The sequence below is a fragment of the Colossoma macropomum genome, unplaced genomic scaffold (assembly GCF_904425465.1).
Source record: "Colossoma macropomum unplaced genomic scaffold, Colossoma_macropomum, whole genome shotgun sequence".
Lineage (NCBI taxonomy): Eukaryota > Metazoa > Chordata > Actinopteri > Characiformes > Serrasalmidae > Colossoma > Colossoma macropomum.
The window spans coordinates 25,835,409-25,859,183 of record NW_023494805.1 but is presented as its reverse complement, the minus strand read 5'-3'; the positions used below and the strand labels follow the sequence as shown (position 1 = coordinate 25,859,183).

General features: G+C 39.6%; 1 protein-coding gene across 1 annotated transcript in view; it reads right to left on the bottom strand.

Moving 5' to 3' along the window:
• The window catches only part of sema4f (sema domain, immunoglobulin domain (Ig), transmembrane domain (TM) and short cytoplasmic domain, (semaphorin) 4F), an 84,449-nt gene extending 61,061 nt beyond the window's left edge, over positions 1-23,388 (bottom strand). Inside the window, exon 1 of the mRNA XM_036596228.1 lies at positions 22,741-23,388. Coding sequence (XP_036452121.1) covers positions 22,741-22,861 — 121 coding nt within the window. The 5' untranslated portion in view covers positions 22,862-23,388. The remainder of the gene's footprint in view (positions 1-22,740) is intronic.
• Positions 23,389-23,775: the final 387 nt, after the last annotated feature.

Sequence of the window (23,775 nt, the reverse complement as noted above, 5' to 3'; positions counted from 1 at the left end):
TATATACACACACACACTACACTAAATATCTGTGATCAAATATCTTCACAGTATCTTCACAATATTCACAATATCACAGTAATACTGATGTTGTGAAAGAGTATTTTCATACTGTCCCATCCCTACATGGCGCTTGCTCACTACATTCACTCGTCCTCTCTCTTCCTCTCACTGCTGCTCACACAATGACTTTCCCAGTGGCCACTGCACGGCCATTCCAGATCAGTCCATTAGCTGAGCAGTGGGGGGAGTGGGACGGTGCTTATGTCCGATTAGATTCAATTATACAGGCTAGATAGAGAGCTGAGTTCACCCTGAGCTCACCCCCACACTGTCCCCACAGTGGACTCCTCCATGCACCCAGGGGCAGCAGGGTTACTGATGGCCTGCTGTAAATGTCTCTGTGCTTTCACACAGATATGAGAGAGATACAAAAAAGTCAATCACTTCTTATTCTCCCTTGTATCCATTGCTATATCTCATCATACACAGCAGCACTGAGGCACGAATCAGAGCACTTTCAGAGATCAATGACAATATGGCAGTTTTCTATTGTGTTTGTCTAAATGATCAATTATGAGTGTTTTTATTCTCCAGGCTGTAACGTCAAAGTCACCACTCTGGAAATGACATCTTCATATTTCTACTGCTATTTCTCATTACATTAAATTGATACTCTGGCTAAAATGAAAAACATAACCCTTTCATTTCCTCTCTAGCCGGATAATGCAGAAAGAAGTCAGGCAGCTCACTGCGAGGAAGCCAAATATCACATCTGAATTTATTAGCCTCTTAACTTCTTTATCACCATAGGGGGTTCCCAGTGGTTGCATGACATATTTGTGTAATGCATGCTGGGTATTGTAATGAGAGAACACTGATGGATGACAATGCAAAAAGGATGCAAAATCATTAATTCTGTCAAACTGATGAGGCTGAGGGATACAATGCTGAATGCTAAAGAATATTACAAAACATAACAAATAAATTATTAAATGCTAGTTTTATGCTACAATGCCACGTTCAAACCTCTGGGTTCCAACATCAAAATCATCGTTCTGGAAATGGAAGTGGTCTTTATAAAAAAGTCATGCATAAAAACAGGCCTTTTAACGTCTCTCCAGGCTAGATGTTTCAAACAGGACATATTCTACCCACGTTATGTACGAAACTTGTGTAAGAGCCTAGTGGCTGTGTTATGCATCCACTTCCCTCCCTTATTGGAAAAGACTGAATAGTAAGTGGAGGCCATTCTTTTAAACTCTGCACCTCACAAGCATAGAGCCATTAATAGGTGTTACTATGAGCAGTCTGCATGATTAACTACAGCCTCAGTAAATTGAATCTTCATTTAAGATGGATTCTGTGCATCTACTGCAGCTGCATCAAGTGACATTTTTGCATTGCATCTCCTCATGTGGTCCTGTATCTCCTTGCCATTGCTTGTAATTTTGTTTAAACATTTATAGCAAAACCTAACAAAAAAGCATTTCATTGCTTTAGCTCTTTCCAAATCTGTGGGCATTCTACCGTCCCTTGATTTTTGGGCCGCTGTCTCCAGGAAATCTCCAAATCTGTTTCCTAATCTCTTCTTAACCCCAAAAGCTCTGCAGCCTTAACCTCTCTAACCCCTCCCCAAAAAACATAATCACTTCACCCCTATCCTGCACCTCAGCCCCAGTGGCCATATGAATCCTCCGAAATTCTGAAGCCCACCGGCCCCCCTCTCACCCAAACAGGCTTAACCACAGGGAGGTCACACTTCTGTTGGGGAAATAATGCCGCAAGATCTGGCTTTACACACCAGGATTAAACACAGCATCTCAAGAGAAACACATGATAGTAGACTAACATTCAGTAACACAACTATGTATGTTAACAATGACATTAATTACTATTAAGGTGGAAAATTAAATCGTATCAAATATTTCTGCAATTGCATTTCTGTAAGCTGTAGCTGTGCACACTGAATTGAGTTATCTTCACTGTGAATCACCATGGAGAAAGAGAGAGAGTTTAAAAAGACAGAAAGGGATGATAGAAAGAAAGAAAGAAAGAAAGAAAGAAAGAAAGAAAAAGAAAGAAAGAAAGAAAGAAAGAAAGAAGGGCAGTGTGTGGCTGAATGTGTGTCTCCTCGAGGACTTTGTGTGCGTGTGCAGGCCAGTTTACTCCTAATACAGGCTAGCACCTCTTACACAGCAAGATTAATGACACTGAGCTCATAGCTGGCACTGTGTGTGTGTGTATGTGTGTGTGTGTGCGCGGATGTGGGTTTGCAGTACGAAGGGTTTGCAGATGTCTGTTTATTTCATATATCTCTTTATTTCCCTTTATATTACTAGTGAAAAATTGTAATTAACACAAATTATTTCATTGTTTTCTGCTGTTAATCCCTATAGCCGGTTATAACAGAAGTATGTTGCAATTTATTATACTGTACTGTGCAGTTAAGAGACCACCGATTTTAAATTCTGAGTTAAAATGGCCATTAAGTACAAGTCATTAATGTTTAAGCATCTGGAAAAAAAGCATAAAACACCTTTATAAACAAGTTTAAACTACACAGAAGCCTTAAAAACTAAATCTAATATCAAACTTTTCAGTATTTAGTCTGTCTGCTTTTTGCTTTTACAACAGCTTTCATTCTTTTTAGGAGACTTGTTTTCAGTTTTTCAACAAAATCTGTCAACAAAGTTCTAATGATCCATATAATCTCAAATACATTCAGTAAGAGTTCTGGGCTCTGGGGTAAACAGTCCATTTTTTCCTGATATTTTATATTTATACTTTAAGTTATAATTTTAAACTGTACTTACCTTTCCCCAAACTTTTGCATATGACTTTATACCTCATTCGTGTTTGTAAGTACAAGAGGAGATCTGAATTTGATGTCAGTAGTTTTGCATATAAAAACCATGCGCCTTCATCATTCATAAGGTCATCAAACTGTTTCTGTTGCTGTACATATGTGCAGGTGACTGAGCGCTATTTATTTACACGGCAGTTATTTTCACACATTGAGTGCCCTGCTAGTCTTTGTCCTGTAGAGCATGATGATAAGTAATACTGATAAAATTATTTTCCCACCATCAAACAATGGCAAGCCTGGCTGTGTGTCAAATGGACAAACACAACACAGTACACAGACACACACACACACACAAACACACACTGTTTAGAGGTCACTGTGATCTGTATTCTGCATACTAATCCAAGATCCTCAGTAAATCAAAATGAATTAAACCATGTATAAAACATGTACATATAACATAAAATTATATAACAAACACATTTCCAAATGCATTTCTAAATTCATACTGCTAGACAAAAACAAACAGGCTCCGAATCAAGCTCTGCGCTGACATCCTGTAACACATTATAAAGGTTATCCCGAGTGAATAATTGACTAGACCATTAGTTCAGTGCTTCACTCGTCCTTTCTCTCTCTCTCTTTCTTTCTTGAGGAGAGTCCCTGAGGGTAGATCGCTTTGCATCACTGTGTTGCTGTGGAACAGCAGCAGAAGAAGGAAGGGAGTGTGGCTTCTGTCCCTAATGTACACTTGCACACAGTGGCGGTGGTATGATTGGGCCCAGCAGGAATAAGCCCACCCACATTTCTTATTGGCCCACCCAAAACAGCCACTCAAATATACAGTCGCATGCAAAAGTTTAAACACCTCCAGTCATATTACATATTCTGTTGATTTTCTAGGTAAAGGTAAGTTAACAGGGGACAAACTTAAATAAGCCATTTTTCTTCTTTGCTTTTTTCCCCAATATGTTAAATTCAGTAAATAAGCAGTAACTGTGCATTAAAATGTGCATAAGCTTGTTCTTTGTAGAAGATGTGTTAACTTCTTTTCCATGTAGAAAATCAATAAAGATTGTAATTTGCCCAAACCTTTGCACACAATTGTACTTTTAATTCTAAAATCTTATTAATAAATCAGCCAAAAGCACAAATAACAATGGACTTGCGGGATGTGACATATACAAAATGCGACAGTTTTTGATACAAACCAGTTTTTTTTTCCTATTATGAGATATAAGGTCAATGCTTAGCAGAATCCTCATAGTTAAGTAACTTCTTTGTTGAAGCCACTGGCTGCAGTGGTACAATTCAAGATTCAGCCCATCTGCAAATTTGTTGTGCTCAGTCCTGGTACCCATAACACAGATACACACTGAAAAAAGTTATGCACTGAATTTACTTCAATTGTGTACATAATTTCCATATAAATGAAATATATCAAAGTTCACTTGAATCAACACCATTATTGCCAAATATAAACTGAAAGGTAAAATTGTGTTGATGTGATACATTGCATTTATGCAGACACAGGTCACTGGAAAACTCTACAGGCAAAAGATTTACAAACATGCATTAACTCCCTCCACTGGTGTCCCTGCCCTTTTCTGTTGATAAACAACCTCCCTCATCACCCTCCCTCCACCACTGAGTCTCTGATTGTGCGTGTCCTGCACTTCACCTTCAGTTGCCACAGTGTGTTTATTTGTGTGATTGAACAAGAGAGTGGAAATAAAACCAGTCGTGTGTGTTGGGCACACCTTCCTACAATGGTTCCCTCAGTGATTAGGAAATGTCAGACACCCATTCACACATTCAGAGAAACAAAATGCTGTTTGTCACATGAACACACCCACAGACTATTTCAGACTGAATAAATCAAAACAAAACTGAAATCACCAGCTGCTTTTGTAATATGGTGCCACACCCTATAGTATATACAGATGCCCCCAAATATGTTCAAAAGTGGCACTTTCAGATTTTGCCCAAAGGAAGAAAAATCTAACATTTAACAAATCAGCGCAGACACGTCCAAACAGTTTGAGCTGCAGCAGATCAACAGTGGTGATAAAAGTTTGCTGTGTGATGTCATTCTCAAGGTTTCTATGAAGGACATTAGACATCTTTGTTTATTCCAAGCATCAAGAGTGGGTACAACACATAAGAACTGCTCCATAACAGATTAGATGTAGAATACAATAAAACAACAGAAGCATCAAGGAATGTCACCGCTAGCCCAACGGTGTGATCTATAGCCACAGGTTTTAAAATGATGAAAAAATTCACAAACAGCAGTGCCAAAGTGCAATGTGTAACTAAACAATAATGAAATTCATCACCTTGAATGACCAAACGTTCTCTGTTGTCAAGGACGTTGGCATATTCTGTAGCCTACATACTGTAATAATTTTAGCAAATCTATTTAATGTAAATTGTTTTATTTTCAGCTCAGTTTTGTTTTATTGAAAGCAGATTTTATCAATAATAAAAGTGTATCTTCTGTATTACCTTGTAGATTTTATGTTTGGTTTTTATATTCAAAACATACATAAAACAGCAAATTAAAAAACTTTGAAAACTTTGTGGCTTGAATTTCAGTTTCAGTTTTGGCCAGGAATTTTAATTTCATTGCATCTTCAACAGAACATTATTGCTCTTACATATCACTGCTGTCATTGAGAAGAGTTTTTTTTTATTATTATTTTTACACCATTTGAAAACACTAGCTCCCTTTTACATTGTGTGAACATTTCTTGACAAATGCACCAACAGAAATGGTCCAAAATTACTCAATGATCTTGTTACACTAATGTCAATAAGCTGAATATTTTTTTTCCTTTAAAACTACCACAAAGTTTTATTTTAACAAGAACAATGTGGTCAACATGGTGCTGCAGAATTTCTGACGAACTAACTTCTCAACAGAGAAGAGAGAAATGGTTACAGCACAAGTGAGCTGTAGTTCAGGTGCTAGCATTGGCTGAATCAAGTGCATCACTGAATTGGAATCAAATACCCAATTATAAAGACAAGTTATCAACAACTGGTGCAACTGATAAGCAAAGCTTTTGGCATTGTTAATTGTGAATGGAACCAAACAGGTTCGCACAGTTCCTCAGTGATACTGTACTCACTGTATTATAGAATTAACATGTCGATGTGGAGCTCTTACGAAGCTGATTAATCCTGTCTTACCTAATGTCTCCTCCACCAATATATTTAGAGACTTTATCTCCTTTAACTCATTAAAATGTGTCTCTGGAGTAGATGTGACATATGTGTGTCCATGTCAGGCAGCAAAGTCGATGTAAAAAATGCTGTTATATTAAGTTACATTAATTTTAAAAACTTCTATAAAGCTACCATTTCAGAGCTATAAGGTTTTAAGACAGCACTGCAATGTAAGCACAGAAAAACCTACATTTCTGTTTCCCTCAAACGGTTCATGTGCAACCAAGCCATTCATTAAATGTTTGTGCTCATATCAGGCGCTGTGTTATTTACAGCCTGTTTCTGTACCTAATCACAAATCTCAGCTGACTGTTGTCAAGCAACGTCGCCTGGTGCCTTCGGACACCGAGCTGTGACGTATTACAGTACAGCCTAAGAAGGCTAATGAGAGGGAGGGAGAGAGAGAGAGAGAGAGAGAGAGTTGTTTGTCTATGCAAAACAAAAAGACAGCACGCAGCTCAGATTCTGTAGTTAGCTAAGATCAGCTCTGGCACTCCTCCTCTAAAACTAAGCATATTTTTTTTTCACCACTTTTGTTAAAGTGTATCATAGTCATCCACGATTAACTGTAGGCAGAAGGACCTGTTTGATGAAGAACTGTCTATATTTTCTACTTTGTTATTTATTTAGCCTTTTGCTTTGAGTAAATGGCTCTTTGCCACTGATTGCCACTGGCAATATGTATCCATTGAGACCATATGAGATTTAGTGGGTCACTTGCCTTATGAATATTAACAGTCAACAGCAAAGTACAATGACGCTGCCTCACCATATGGAACAAATGGACATCTAATTATATTTGACAAGAAATACTATATTAGTAATATATGATTACAAATATTGCGAAGAACTGCAGTGGTGTAACTGGAGTCACACCATGACTGAAATTTAAGAGAAAGACTACGCCTGCCTATACTCTAACTATTTTCTTACCAAATCTTCACTATCCCCTTCTGCAATTAGTTTTCACACCCTTACTGCTCCCTTGCTTCTCCTTGTTCTCAATGCCTCCTACACTCAACTCAAAGAGCTTCAGAGAAGAGAACGTGGCCTTTTAACATCAAGCAGAAGCCGCCCAGGCCTCCAGCCCAAATTCTCTGAGTTCTCTCTTCCTCATAGTTTCACAATCACTCCTCAAACCACAATTGATTAACTGAAGCCATGATCTGAACTTACAAAATAGATGTTTGAATTAGAACTTTATTCAGGTCTGAAATTGGTTTGATCCAAACTTGAATGTCTGATGCCCAAGTCTGCCCTGACCCCCAGCACTCAATCAGAACCTGACTGTAGCTTGACCAAAATTCTGTCCAAATCCTTAGTGGAGCAAGCATGATGCCAACAACACAAGTGACTCCAACATGTCAAATAAAAACTGTTTAAAGACATAATGAAAGTCATTCAGAGTAGGTTGATGTGAAATGTTTCATTGTAGAGAACTGAATCAGATTTCTGTACAGTGGTGGTGAAAGCAACCAGGAGGTCACACTGTGTACAACACAAATATGGCCATTTTATTTACTGTCCAAAACTAGCAGTAAACCTACACATGCATTCTGAGGTTTTATATGTAAAGTTCATCATGGTAAATGATGGTAAATCTTTGTCTTACTCTCTGAATGTAATGCTCCATCACAAGTGGATTAAAAACATTTTAGGGTTAGGGCAGCTTTTAGAGGCATTAAGCTCTTTGGATGCCTGGTTTTTATCACCATCATTGTGACAATTTGACATTTCACATCAAACCACTCTGTATGACTTTGCTTATGTCCTTATGGCTTAATTATACAGAAACTTTGAAAAATCAGGACTTTTCCTTTAAGGTAATAAAAATGAGAAGGAAAAATAACTTTACTGTAATGAAAAAACTTCTAACTCATATTTTTGTTGTTTTTAATTTTTTAACCATTTGAAAATACCAGCTGTCCTTTACATTATACAGACATTTCATGATTAATGGACTAATAGAAATAGTTTAATATTACAACATTGGTCCTGTATAACAATCTAAAATTTCATTTCATTAATTTCATTCATAATACATTTTTTCTTCTAATAAAAAGTTACGGTTCTGGAGATACAAGGTTTTATGACACATAATAATAAAGTAGGGAGATAAACTAAAGCAGGGAAAACCCGTATGTGAACTCTGAACCACATCCGAGCCCAACAAATGTTTGAGAAATTACATCTAAATCCATCCAACACTTGTGTGAATAGTCAGGACCCATTGAGTCCACACAAAAGTTCCAGTTTGAACACCAATCTAATTGTTCAGTTTATTAGTGCTATTTTGCTCAGACTTGTTGCTCAATCTTCAAAGTGAAATAAAATCCAGAGATGTGCACAGTCCTGTAAGGTGTACAGGTCAGCCCTGATCTTCTTACTGTCAGACACTTGGACCAGCATCAGTCCAGCCAACATGCACCTGCTGCTCATGTTTCTCAGTTCAAACAGGCTCAGACTGAAACATCTGAAAAGTGGAAAAGGGGGTTTGGTTTGAATTTAACAGTTAAAGGAATCAAACCAAAACCCACTCACAGAGGCCCACTTTTCCACGGAAAGCATCAGACCAACCACAAGGGCTGTTACTTTGAATATTGGTCATCATAACAGAAGTGTGGGTGGGTGATTTCCTGTGAGAGGAGTGACCTAACACCACTACGTTTTTTCCACGATTTTTGAGTAGCAGCAGGTTCCAAAAACTCCATCAACAATCATCCTTTTTTACACAACAATGGAAATGTGTCATCAGCCAACATGAGGATCAGCTGATGTTTAACTCTGAAATCAATATTGCATCAGGCCAGTGGTGGTTATGGCAGCGTGTTAGTGAGTAGGGTGTGTCCAGTACTAAACTAATAGCAAAACACTATGAGTCGACTAACTTACTCACACACTCTCACACCGGGAACGAACTCTTACCCTGGAGCTTCCTGCAATAAAAACATTGGAGTGAATGCATTTCCTGTCTTCGACAGTGTGTGATGATGAGCGTGTGAGTGTGTGGGGGTGGTATGTGTGGTGGGAGGTCCTGTTACACTGAAGAGAGCTGATGTCAATTTACAGTTTGCTGTAAAGCAGATTGCTGTAAAGAATTTCTCATTCTGGGAGACGAATGGTTAGAAACAGGTCAGGTTTCTTGTCAAAGAAGTTTAAAAAAAAAAGAATATTGTAGTGAGGGGGGCTGAGCTTCCTAGCATTCCATGTGGTTTTGTTAGTTTTTGTTACTTTACTTATTACTTTATTTTTTTTTATTTTACTTACTAGTTCATCCTCTAATGCTATTTATAATTTACAGATATCTGGTTATTGCTATCTAATGATTTAATGACTGATGTAGGTGCAGTAACTTTTAATGTGATGTTAAGTTCATGACGTGACTGAAAAACAGAAGTATGCCGCTGTCAAAGCGTATATATATGAATGATCAAGCATTTGCAACCAGAAGCTAGCTATATTTGTCCTGTTTGTCTATATATTTAAATGTGGTACTACATAATGTAGCAAAACTGTGGGTGCACAGCTGTGGGTGCACATTAGAGCACATATGAATTGTACATACTGTAAATACAAGAGTATAGGAAGAAAAACTATCAACTGTATTTAGTATACAGTTTTGGAATTTTACAATACAGTCGGACTACTGTAAATAAACAGTAAATTACTGGAGAAACAGCTGCCACTAAATTACTACAACTTTACACTATGTCTGGGAACCAAAAGTTCCTTAAAAAAAACATTCTAGGTCATTGGCAAACATGAAAAAGTGTACAAGTGTGTTCACACTAGAGCAGTGCTCATGGTTTGCCAGCAGAACCAGGCTAAGCCATGATAAAACAGAGCTCTTCCTATGGCAGGGTTTTCCAACTTTACTGCAGGATGTTGGATTAAGTCCTGTGACCTCCATCAATAATCAAACAGACGCCACAGACACAGCTGTCAGCCAATCAAAATCAAGCATGCACTACTGCTGACCAACGGAGTGTGTCTACAGATATTCCTCCTCATCCAGCGAGTGTAAACAAGAAAGAGGAAGTGTGTAACAGGTGAGTCGATTGGTGAATAAACCACAGCTAATACAGGTAGAGTCTAGCCATAAAAGTAGATGAGTCAATAGTGATGGTACAAAATGTGCTCCAACCACAGGCCCCAAAACAAATAATTAGGGACTCATGTGATTCACATTAATATAAACATTGTGGCTGCACTTTTTATAGCATTTGAAAGCGCCAGCTGCTCTTTACATTGTGTGAACATTTCATGATGAATGGATCAATGAAAATGTTCCATTAACAGTAGAGAGACACTGATCTGTTACCAGGTATCAGTATTGGGATGATAGCAGTAGAAAATGCTGGATGCAGTATCGGAGAAAAAAAGACTATATCAGATGCAACCCTGTAACAAATACAGTCTGAGGTCACACTGTGTGATGTCATGTATTTAGCTATGGTCATGTGTAAACATTTGAGCTCCTTGGTCAAATTACATGTTTGGTTGATTTTCTGGGTGAAAATAAGTTTCCATGTCCTCTACATTTTCCAGTATGTAAAACTCAGCAAATAAAAACCATTAGCCACTAGCCATAAGCTTTAGAAAAATGCCATATTTGAGAGGATGTGTTCACTTATTTTCACTTAGGAAATGTAGTCATTTGACCAGGGGTGTTAAAACTTTTCAGTAAAACTGTAGCTGTGTGTTTCTTCCTGTGAGGCAGTAGAGTGTTTGAGAAGTTTGAGCATGACAGCCTACTTTTAGATGATCATCTTAAGTAACATAGTTCAATTAAAGAATTAGTAGTTTCTGAAGGAAATATATCAACAGGAAAGTGGTAATGGATGGCCCTATTTAACATTAAAGCTAAGATCATACATTAAATTTGGGAAAAATTTTCCCCCTCCTAGAACCTTAACAAAAAAGGGTCTATATAGTTCTATGACTCTGACATGTAGCAGAACCCTTTTCAGTGCTATATATAAGTTTCTTTAAAGAACTATACAATCCGACAGGAACTAACAGGCTGTCCATCACAGAGATCACATACAATACTACTACTACTAATATTAATGATAATAAAAATAATATCAACAACAATGGGCCTCATTCGCCAACTTACACAGTTTTCACTAAGATCCTGACATTCACCAATGTTTTCTAGAATCTACACACACTCAAGAGCACAAAGGTGTGAACAATTCTGCGAACACGTTATGAATCTGACGTAGACTTTTTCTTAGGACCTTTCTCAAGAACACATCTAAGAACAAACTTAGGAAGACATTGGTGAATGAGGTCCAATAATATTAAAAGACAGACTAGAAAATATGTGTTCCTTCTGACCATCACAATCCTGTGGAGGCAACTATAGAAGCATTAAGATGACGCACATTGATGACGACCACTTTCTGAACTGCACAGAGCCATTTACGCGTTCTAATGGCCCTTTTGAGTTCTTTGAGTGGTTCTATATTTAATAGCATTGCTATTATAATAGCAGAGCATCTTCTGCTGAAGAACCCCATTTTCTAGGAGTATATAAAACTACCATTTTGGAGATAAAATATTTTGTTTTGACAGTGAAAAAAAACAAAAAGCTGACTGCGCTACAAAAACACACAGTAAAAGATTTCTGTTCTGGTACACCCCATTATCTTTGCTGATGCACACACCACCACTAAAAAAGTGGCTGATATCAAGTTCACCCTCTGCCTCGGCTCTCTGTCTGCATGAAAGGAATGAGTGCAGTTTAAGCAAAGATAATGCATGTGACGCTACGGCAGGAACAGACGGGCCAGATAAAATCCTATTAATGGATAACATTAATAGCACTGAATCTCGTATGATTAGAGTCACTCCTGCGAGCCCTCTGATCTGCCGTTCTCTCTCAGCTGCACTCACCTGTCTCATCCATCCGCTCCAGTGCTCTCTGTTTCCTTCCCTCTTTCTCTCATAAAGCTTTCAGTTAATGTGGTCCCTCCCTGAAGTTGTAGTACAATATCAAAGGCTGTGTATGCTTACACTCACTCTATCTCCTCACTCTTTCTCTCCCCATTTCTCTCCTCTTTCTCTCTCTCCTATTTTCTTTTTCTTTTTTCTCTCTCTTTTTTTTCTTTCTTTATCTCTTTTCTCTCTCTATCTTTCTCTTTCTTTCTTTCTCCTTGCTCTCTTTTCTCTCCTCTCTTCTCTTTCCTCTTTCTGTCTCTTCTCTCTTTTCTATCTCTTCTGTCTCTTCTCTTTCTCTAAGCCTCTATCTCTCTCTCAGTCTCTCTCTCTCATCAGGTCTGGCACAGTACCCACTCTGCACTTTGCCAGAGCTGAACACTTCAATTACTATAATGGGCTCGGATGATGATGCTTTCCTACCAGACCGCTCTTCCCGAACATACACACCAAACCACAGAGAGGGAGGCTGTGGAAAACACACACACAGAGTTTCCTGCCACACTGTATTCTTACAGCGGCCTACTTGGCACAAGTCCAAACCATTTTCATTTGTTAAAAAGCTCTAGAAGAGCGTAATGCACATGCATGAAAAGTCATCTATTTGACAGCTTTTTTTCATTCTCTCAAGAGGAAGCCAAAGCTTTCAGGTTCATATGACAGTGAGTGAGAGAGAGAATGACAGTGAGCGCAGCATCTGTTGCACAGCCTCTCGATCGCATGCTGAAAATCGCTCGGCATCCTGCTTTTATATGCCCACACCAACAGAAGCCGCAGTTGTTTCAGGCTCATTTGGTATACAGTGTTTTGTGCACCCATATGGACGTGTGTCTGGATGAAGCCTGGATAATTTGGCAAAAGCTCCCTCACGATACACAATATGCATCATGAGATTTAGTTTTTTCTTTTGCAAACAAGTTGAAACGGACAAAATTCACTGGCAAACAGTCGTGCTGCACTCAGAGTAAAAAAAGTTCTAAGCAGTACCACAACAAAAAACATTCTAGGACTTTTAAGCAACCCACAAAAAAACATTTTTTGGGGGGTGTACATACATACATTAAAAAAAGGTAAAGAAAAAAATACAAGTTCACTATTAACACAAATGGTTCTAAATAAACCCAAATCTACATCTAATCTTTGGCTTTACTAACGAACCTTTAAGAAATCATTGCTCTTATATATATTTAAAAGACATGTAACAAAAGAAGAACCTTTTTGGTGCTACATAGAAAACGAGGTTTTTTTTATTATAGAAAAGAACCATTTAACCATGCATTAAAAAAAAAAGAAAGAAAAAATCAGATCATCTGTTTGTTATTATGCAGTTTATGCAGTTATAAACTCTTTAAAATTGAACTACAAAATTCTATGCTCCGCCCACAAATGCATTCTTTTATAATGACTGCTGCCAGGTTGGGCAAATCCAATTTCACCTAATGAAGCTGAATTTCCAGTCTAAAAATGCTACACTAGTATCCTGAACTATGTTGTCGTAGATTATTTGTGGGCGGGGCATGGATAAGTGTATCTGTGAGAGAATACTTGGTAGCCCTGATATACAACAAAGTGTATTGTGACATAATTTAAGAATTTATCATAATAATGTCAACATAGCGCTGTATTGGCCACCCCTTGTCTGTGTATGTAGATACCAGTTTACCTCTTCCTCTTACACAGTCACTATAAAGTTGTCAGACCTGGTCCCAGACTAATATAACAACAACTACCAGATGCCTATGAGGCGCATATGAGGAACCCTTGTCTCCAGCCAAATGAGGGGTGAAAAAGAAAGCAAATTTCACCCTGGTTGACTACTGAAATCCCTCCTCAGTATTTCACAAGCCTCCCAATTTTAATTACCACCACATTCTCCAATTAGAGGCCAATAAAAGAGGGATGAAAGAAAGAGTGCAGAGACCTAACGAGGGGTGGATTTTACACCCTTTGCTTTCTGCAACATGGACACATACACACATCCAGCACACAGACACACAAATCCATTAGTCAGGGCTTTACTGATTTAAACAGGCCAGCAGTGTGTGTGTGTGTGTGTGTGTGTGTGTGTGTGTGTGTGTGTGTGTGTGTGGAGAAAGCGCTCCACAGCTTTCCTTTGTTCTCTCAAGGCTGCATCCTGCCATTAAGAGCTGAATACACAAGCTGGGCTTCCTTACTGGCACTGCGGAGCTTGGAGTAGACCCCAAACCAGAGAGAGAGAGAGATAGAGAGAGAGAGAGAGAGAGAGAGAGAGAGAGAAAGAGAAAGATAGAGAGATGGAAAGGAAGAGAGGGAGAGAGGAAGAGACAGAGAGGGAGAAAGAGGACAGAAATAGGAGGGAAACAGAGAGAGGAGAGAGGTGGGGGAGAAAGGGAGAGAAAGAGAGGGGAGACAGAGAGAGAAAGAGAAAGAGAGGAGAGAAAGGCAAGGGAAAGAAAAAGAGAGATAGACAGATAGAGGAGAGAGAGAGGCAAGGCTGACAGAGAGAGAACGGGAGGCAGAAAAGAGTAAGAGAAAGAGATGGAGAGAGAAAATAAGAGACTTCCTTACTGGCACTGCTGAGCTTGGAGCAGACCCCAAACTGGAGAGGGAGAGGGAGAGAGAGAGAGAGAGAGAGAGAGAGAGAGAGAGAGAGAGAGAGAGAGAGGGGGAGGAAAGAAAGGCAGGGCGACAGAAAAGAGTAAGAGATAGAGACAGAGAGAGAAAAGAGTAAGAGTGACAGAGAAGAAAGGACAGAGTGAGAGAGCGAAAGCGAGAGCGAGAGAGAGTGAAAGAGAGAGAGAAAGAGAGAGACTTTCACCAAAGGCAGACAGGGAGATGCTAGAGGAAAGTGTGCAAAACTAATTTAACAAGGCCAAAGCAAACCACTGCATCCTGAAGCGTTCTTGAAAGATCCACTTCCAGATCGATAGCCATATATTCCTCAGCCTCATCATCTCATGCCACCACAGGCCTAAAATCAATACCCTCCAATCAGTACACTGCTGAGTTCAACAGCTTCTTAGTTCTAAGCCCACCCCACTGACCCACAGCAAGTCGCCTCATTCGTCACTGCTGATGGCTTAATGTAATATTCATTAGTTCAGAGAGTGGTCAACCAATCAGTGCAGGCGTGCATTTAGTGGCAACTGTGAGATATGTTCACCGCATCCTTCTGCAAACGCAGCATCTGTGTGATTTAGGGTGCTGAAAAAGGCCAAAAGTTGAGAACATCGCTGCAATAGAGCGCCTGACTGCAGTGATTTTCACACACTCTCTGACAAAACCACACAAAGCACCTGATTTTGACATAGGCTGAAGGACTGAAAGCAAAACCTCACTTGCGAGAATATTTATTATTACACAATGTATATACTCACTGACCTCAGGGTATGTAAGACTGATGCAGCCCAGGATTGCCTCAGTGAAAGACAGTTACCCAGACCACCAGCGTGGGAGTGGCTTTGCGTGTGTTTATTACTGTGGAGGTAGTCATTTCCTCTCCAGGTGTGGCAAACATTCACAGCCATACACACTCACTACCTGCCTAGGATACAGCACCTTAAGCCCTGTAAAGCCCCGCCTACTCACAGATACCCACTATCGAGATACTGCTGGTCTGGGTTTTTTTCTCCTTCTGCCTTCAATCAGGGGTGGAAAATCCTGAAAATGAAAATTCTGAAAATCCTACTTAAGAAACAGCAGTGTTACTGTAGTGATAATTTACTTGAGTACAAGTAAAAGTTTTAGCCTTTTTTGTCTGAAGTGGATATTTCTACTGTTTTACCTACTCTTTTCCATTTATAACATACATTCTTAAAGCTTTTGTTGTGTTTATTTGATATGCAAAATCAAATCAGATCTAATAAAGCCAAAAATTATGAGATTTTTTGTGTCACAAACTACCATTTTGAACACATGAATAAGAACATCAGTCACACATCAGTTTCTCTTTATTGTTACTCTGATTAACTGAAATAAAACTAAGTACTGATCTGAATTCTGTTCTGAATGAGCTCATGCCCTCACTTGGAAAAAGAAAAGAAGACTTGTACTACTTTAATGTAATGATAGAAAACACAGTAGCACACAGAAGGCAGCAATTCCTCATTCTGATACGTTACTATACCCAAGTGGACGTAGTACATTGATACTCTGGGGGCTGAATTCAATGAGTTAAAGGAGACAAAGCTAAGGTCTCTGAAGCATCACCAATGAGATGCTAGGTAAGAGGTTAATCAGCTTCATAAGAGCTCAGCAAAGACATATCAATTCCATAATATAATGTATGTATTGTTAGTGAGGAGTTAAAAAGCGTGAATGTAACTGATCCATTCACTATATGCCAAAAGGTTTGTATGACAGCGGCAAATCTCACTGCCTCTTGGTTTTGCACTAGTTTGATTTTATTGTGGTGTTTTTGTAATTATTTGTTTTGAAAAATGTCTGTAGCCAGATAACTGTTTAACCTCTTACATGGCCAGGGCCCACCAGCAGCCTCAAAGTTTTATCACACACTTCTATAACCTAAGAATAGCTCAGCCAGTTTGCACTGAAGTCCCTGTAGTTACTGAGTAATAAGCCTTAGTATGTAATAAGCCTGAGATTTCAAGGGGCTAAACGTTACTGCAGTGTCTTTACTTCTGCACTGTAACTTGAGTTAACTGTTCCTCAGAAATTCTGCAGTACCAGGCTGACCATCATCAATGTCGTAACATATCATTGGCAACTCCACAGAAGAGGGAAAATATGTTCTCAATGTTAATGTATGTTAATGTGAAGAAGTATTATGGATCATTTCTACTGCTCCAATCATCATGAAATGTTCACACCGGTGTAGGGAAGCCGGCTTTTCCAACAGTACTGCTTTGGTGCTACACAAAAGAATCTACTAACATTCCAGGAGCACTGCCTAGTAAAATCACAAAAACTCCACTGCTGATTGTTAAAAGTATTCAAAGCAGAATTTGTAAATGAATGTGTATGTCCATGTACTTGTGCAAGTGTGTGCATGATTTGAATATCTTTATATTTCATCATACACTCCCCACCCCCCAAATACGCCAAAGCAGGGTGACAGTTATGCCACAATAGACACAGGTCTGATCAAAGAATGCTGTGTGTCATGATAACATGTCATACAGAATATAGGTCAAATGAAAGACATAAGCACGTCATGGCTTCTGCTTTTTGATGAGCTTCTATAAATGTTTCCACCAATAAAGGTTAAAGCACATATCATCTCATTGCTAAGTATGACTTGAAATGCTCTGACCTACAACATAAAAGCATGTGGCTTATCACCCAGTGTGTGCGTGTGTGTGTGTACGTCACATGTGGGTGAAAGATTAAGAATATGCGGTTAAGAATATGTAGATGGAATGTAGTCATAATGAGTCATCAATGAGTGTGTGAATCTAAGAACTCTCAAAGTAATGGTCAGCATACTTTGTCACCTGTTTAAGCTCCAATGGGCTAAGTTAGCAAAAACACATTGAAGTGACAGCCAACCTCATATTTGATGTATATATTGTACTCTTGAAGAGCAAAACATTTCGGTGACACCGTGACACGGTGGCATTTTACTGCTTATGTAACCCAACAGAAAAAGACTGTAATGCATAAAATGTCCCAATTTTAAAAATGATTTAGGTATTGGCATCAGCACATATGTACATAAAAAATACTGGACACTGGCATCACACACAATTCATATTCTTATACTGCTGCATGCTTAACTAAATAAATCTGGAAAACAATCTGGTAAAAAGGTTAAAAAATCTTTGACCCCTACAACAGAAACTGCCTAAACTGACATGGAACTAGAGGCGGGCAATATAATGATAATTATTGTCACAAATTACACACACTTTTCTGAGCATAAAGTGGATTTCATCGTTACTGTAGGAACCCTAACCAACTGCATGTTTACAAACAGACACGATTACAAGTACAGCATACTTAGTCTAGATTAAGTAGATTTAGTGCAACAGAGTGAAAAACACTGTTTGTGCACTCTAAATATAATGAAATGTCTTGAAAATGTCTTGAAGTATCATGACATTCTATTTTTGCCATATTGCCCAACCCTACTTGGAACAATATCTCACTACACACCTAAGAGTACTGTTTTATCCTCCCACAAAGTTACCATTTCAGAGATAAGAGGTTTCGTTACAACAGCAATGATATTTACATTCACAGACAGAATGACCCCTCTCACACCTGCCAACTATCCCTGTGGACATTAGAGCAGCACTGCTATTCAGCTCCACTCTGTCCAAACAGAGCAAGTGTGCCTACACACTAGCCCCCCGTCATTACACATCGCACAACTACTGCGCTATTAGGACAGGCAGACAGACAGTAAACACTGGCTACCTGCAACTCCAACTCTCTCTGGAACAAAACTACTCTGGCTTTTAACTCTTAGTTGCAGTTATAGCCAGCAATAACAGAAGCAGTGTAATATTATATTCACTATATAATTCTCACTCATAGCTCACTGAAACAGATGGTGAGGTTCCACTGAAAACTGCCAATCCACATGACATTCGTATGTGAGAGATTTTTAAAAGTAATTTTAATCTGATAAACATTTGTTGTACATAGACATTGTTGTACATACTGTCTTTTTTGCCCGGAACAAAAAAAATCCTTTTGGAATTTGGCATGTTTCTCTCACTTTTGACATCAAAACTAATGGAATAAAGTCAGAAATGTAGACTCAAACCTGTCGATACAGAAAAAACGTGTGCCTTTAACTTCCATTCAATTTTCAGCATGCTTTTTACCCTCTCCTGTAAAGTTGCTATTGTGGAGATATGAAGTTTGTCATGACAGCGATGACATTTGTGAGAGGTAATTACATTTAAGTAACTGTAAAAAATACATATAACAAAATGACAGTAATTCATCTTCAAAGGGTCCAAAGGGCCGGGGCAGCGTGGCCACAGCCTGCGGCCATCAGCTGATTCTGGATCAGTGTGGCCTTCCAGCTAAAAAGGCTTTAGCTAACAACTTACTTAGGCCTAAAGGTATGTCTCTTAATCTCACTGCAAGGACAGTTCAAGTTAAGCTAAAGGAAAGATGACAAAGGTAGCTCAGGACAAAATCCCCAAATTAATCTGGACAATCTGTTCACTGAAGCACAATGACCCTTGACATCTGACCCCAGTTGTCGGCGACCCTCCTCTTGACCTTCTCAGTCTGGAGCCCTCCCCTGTTGTTAGCTTACAGGGCGTGTTTTTTCCTAGTCACGTACAGGCTAATAAGAATATAACCTTGAGAAAAGATAATCAAATCAAAATAGCACTGATTTCCAAAATCAAATTAAGGCGAGAGAGCTCCCAAGAGAAAAGCTGTGAAATATTAACGCCCACAAAAAAACATTTTCAGGCATATGCATTAAAGTTTAAGCCGCGAAGCTAACCTTGTGCCAAGCAAGGAATCTATTCATTTATTCAGTGGAAGAAGTGCGTCTTGAGAGGAAAAAAAGTCAGCGGATTCTTGGAGCACATACTGTATGAATAAACCCTCACCCTCATGACAAACTCCACACAGAAAATTGCAGTATTTGACTCTTCATTTAACCCCGCAGGCGAAGCTCTGCTTACGTTAGCTGTGGCATTTCATGCCAAACAATCCATGAGTTCATTGTAAGAGATGCTGATTGAAATATGCTTTCTGCTGATGAGTAAGTCTCCACCTCCTACAGCGAAGAAGTGACGCTGGTGGAGAATGCACAGGTCAAGACCCTGAGTGGGCTGAGGTGGAACTCCTCCTTTTTCATTGACTGGGAAAAACAGCCCATATTCTCCATAGGAGACATGCGAGACTGTAGACATTGTCTTTTGTATATGGTCTGTAACAGACAAATGGATCTCACAATCAGCTGGTGCTTTACAGAAACGTAAATCTGAATGCAAAGAAAATTCACCAGCTATTTACAGAGATGAAGGTTCGATGTAGCCATGTGCATCATGCGCATGACATCTGAAAAGGGTAAAAAGAAAAGTGGCAGGATATAGAATAAGGCCAGTGAGGACGCCACACACCACAGCTCGTTCCACAAGCTCATATGCCTCCACAAAGATGAAGAAAGAAAGCCACATCTAGTATGACGATGTGAGGGGGGTGTGCTGCCTACTCCAGAAGCATTAGAGCTGTTCCTAACTAAGGACTCTCTAGAGATCAACCTGAACATTTTCCACTAAAAGTCATTTCATTACCACCCCCCCCACTGGACTATGAACGTCATATTTTCCAGTTTATATCTGGTTTCGGTAACCTAAATTATAGCAAATCTATTGGTTAGTGAAGACAATTTAGCGTGACCATGCTTTGCACACTTACGTTTTTAAGTGGTACATCATATTTAAAGTTGTGCTGTGGTAAGTAAAACACCACTTGCAGAGTTCATATTTCACCCTCTTCATCTTTTTGTGCTTTTATTGGCATTTTTGTTTTGTATCTTTATGTTGTGTCAGTGGGTCATATGACTGTTGCAGTGCATACAGCAAAGAATGATGACTTGAATGGTGCCTAACATGGTCCTACTGCAGAAATATCTCTGGTTTGAATAATAATTCAGTTATAAAGAAATAAAGACATACAGTTGACTTACAGAATCATAACTGACCAAAGATATTTTCAAAAATTATGACTGATCAGTAGACTTACTGAATTAGAAGGGACAGCCCTAGAACAAATCTTTTACTAAAACTAGGCACTGAAGCAAAATTCCCTGAAAATTTTCCTCAGGCGCTGAATATTTTTCCCTCTCATCTTGGTAAAGTACTGTACAAAACATTGTGTTGGTCATGCCTCACAGGGTTTCTCCACTATGAGTTTTGATGGCCATTGTGTTGTAGCTCCTAATCAGTGTCATGTGAAGGGTATTAGAAACACAGCTAGCCAAACGCAACTGGGTACTACACAAGGAGGTCAGCTCAGTTCTGTTCCCATACACAAGCTGTGGCAAGCTCAGTGTGGTTAGGTAAAACTTCACATTTTAACTATGGGACCACACAGCAAGTCTGCCACTGTAAAACCCATTATGACTGCATTAAGGGGCATTCGGTGGATGTCGAATGGAAAGGATTTTTAGTGGAAAAGCACCACTGGCATTCTAGTTTAGTCCAAGACTGGACTTAATCTATGACCAAAGATGCCTCTAAATGTCGAAATGTACATCTTTTATTAAATATTTAAGGTGTACCCATTGCTGACAAAGGTGTTACAATGCATGCACACAGCCATATAATTGTAAAATGTAATTGAAATGCCAAGCCCAATGCCAAGCGACGGCTAGAGGGGCGTAAAGCCCCCCAGCATTGGGCTGTGGAGCAGCAGAACTGTGTTCTCTGGAGTTAAAAAGCACCAAAATCCTTGGAGCTGCATTTATGGACCATCGACAAACATCAGTTCCTGACCTCACTAATGCTCTGGAATTGGAATACAATCAAATCCCCACAGCAACATTTAGTGTAAAGCCTTCTCAGAAGAGTATAGGCTGTTACTGAAGTAAAGAGGAGCAAACTCTCTATTAATACCCTTGATTTCAGATGCCATGTTGGATGAGCAGGTGTCTTATAGCCATAGTGTACCACTTTATCTTTAGATAAATTGCTCTACACACTTACTACATGAATCGGGAAGACAGCTGTCAATCTCAGTCACTAAAAACTCCAGCTGTTCTGCAAATTATTGAGGATTTGTGCAATTTATCAGATATAGCACATCACAGCACTACGCCCACAGCGCCTTTACACCATGTATGCCCGGTCACATGGAGGATTTGGCCTCGGCCGTGACCATATGGCCACCGTGAGGGATTTCTCCATTCAGCACTAAGCTTTAAGAATAAATGCAAACCAGGTTTGATGTCTGTCCTAACAGATAAACAATGAAACAGTCCCAAAGCCCTTACACATCCCTTTCCAGAACAGCAAGAGAGAACTGAGTGTGGCCAACAGGGCCGACCCCTGGGGGAGTTACACAAAGAGGGGATTGTCAGAATTTATGCTGTACACATCTTTATTACACAGAGGAGAACTTCTGAACTAACTGTAAGAATTGAGTTCTTAAAATCTTCCATATGAATAAAGTGCTGCAATTGCAAAAGACTCCAACAATGTGAATGATCTTCAAAACTTTTCACTTGTTGCTTTTGGACTAGATAAGAAAATGAATGATTCCAGCTGGACTCATATAAACACTGTAGGTGTTCCGTTTCCACATAAAATTCTGCTGTGTAGCAAATTCGGTTTATTATCTCCTCAATATAAGCTAAAGGTAAAACAGTGACGGACCTTTTTACTGCTGCTCCTCACACTCAATCACACAAAACAACCTCTGAAGCTTTCTTTTCATTGCTGTAAGACTAATATAGTGCATATAGTACTGTGGTATTAGGCTACAGTTCATGTTGTCTTATGAAAAACAGTTCAGGCTCCTTGCAACTGCTCCAAGAAACACCTGTTCTCAGAAACGCAAAATGAGTTATTCTATGTTATGCACCTGCAACTTTACATTCCACTCACTGTAGACTGGACAAAGTAGTATGAATAACACAGATCATAACATCTGATACTGCTGAGAAACTTCCACTCTAGAACATTTCCCCACTTTCTGAAGCTCAAAGCGAGCAGCTGCAGCTGAGCACCTGCTTCCTGCCCAGAAACTCACTGTTTTCGTTTAAAAAACGAGTCTCGCCACTTCACTGGGCTGCTCAGCCACTAGTGAGACTCTGGCGCCTGAACTGTTTTAGCTGGACTCACCTCCGTGGCTGATGGCCGCTGCCCGCGCGCAGAGGGCCGAGGAGAGTAGCAGGAGTCCCGCCAGCAGCAGCAGCTCTGTGAGCGGCCTCATACCGCTCCGACCCGAGCAGCTCAACCACATTACAGAAAAGTAGAGAAGCGTCCAGTTTCAGCTGCGGCTCATCGTGGTCAGTCCGCGTTTACCTGCAGCTCAGAGCCACCACACCAACACGGGTTCAGGGAAATAAAGAGAAGAAGCGTTTTCCAGAAAGAAAAAAACAGTAATAGAGCTGGTGAATGAAAGGCTATTGTCCTCTTTCTCCCTCCGTCTACTTTGGAAGGTAAACACACCGGGCTGACACACACGGAGCTCCTGCGTTTGGATTCGCCGCTGATTTCCTGCCGAACAAGGTGCGAAAGTAAACGAGCTCAGAAGCGGATGAAATCGCGTAACCTCCTCTGTTTTAAAAAGTCCAACTTGTCCAGAGTTGATCCTCGTTTGAGCGCAGCTGCTCCGGTCCACTCACCGCACGAGCGCTAATGGTCCTCCATCAGGTCCTATAGAAAGCCCACAGTATGTTCCTCAGCGCTTCTACAGCGGCTCAACACTCAGAAACGTCAACAGCTCAACAGTAGAGAGAAGCAGCAGCAGCGCGCGGAGCTCATACAGGAGAGCCGAGCAGAGACAACGAGAGGGGGGGCGTGCAGGCGGAGCCAGAGCACACCAAGCCCCGCCCACCAGACCTTCAGGTAAGACGTATCACGTGACCTGCCCTTATTCTACATCACCGACATTATCATTCACATTCACAAAGGTAAATTATTATCAATTTTATCAAGGTAAATTATTATCAACAACAATAACAGTAATAGTAACTATTATTACTATTATTGTTATGATGATGTTATGTATTAGGCCTGCAGTTCCATTATTATAACAGTAGTACTAACAGTAGCTGTAATAATAGCAATAGCAGTAGTTGTACACTCTTAAAACAAATGTGTTAAAAAATACATTGTGTCTCTAAATAGACACATCAGTGTGTTCAGTTGGAG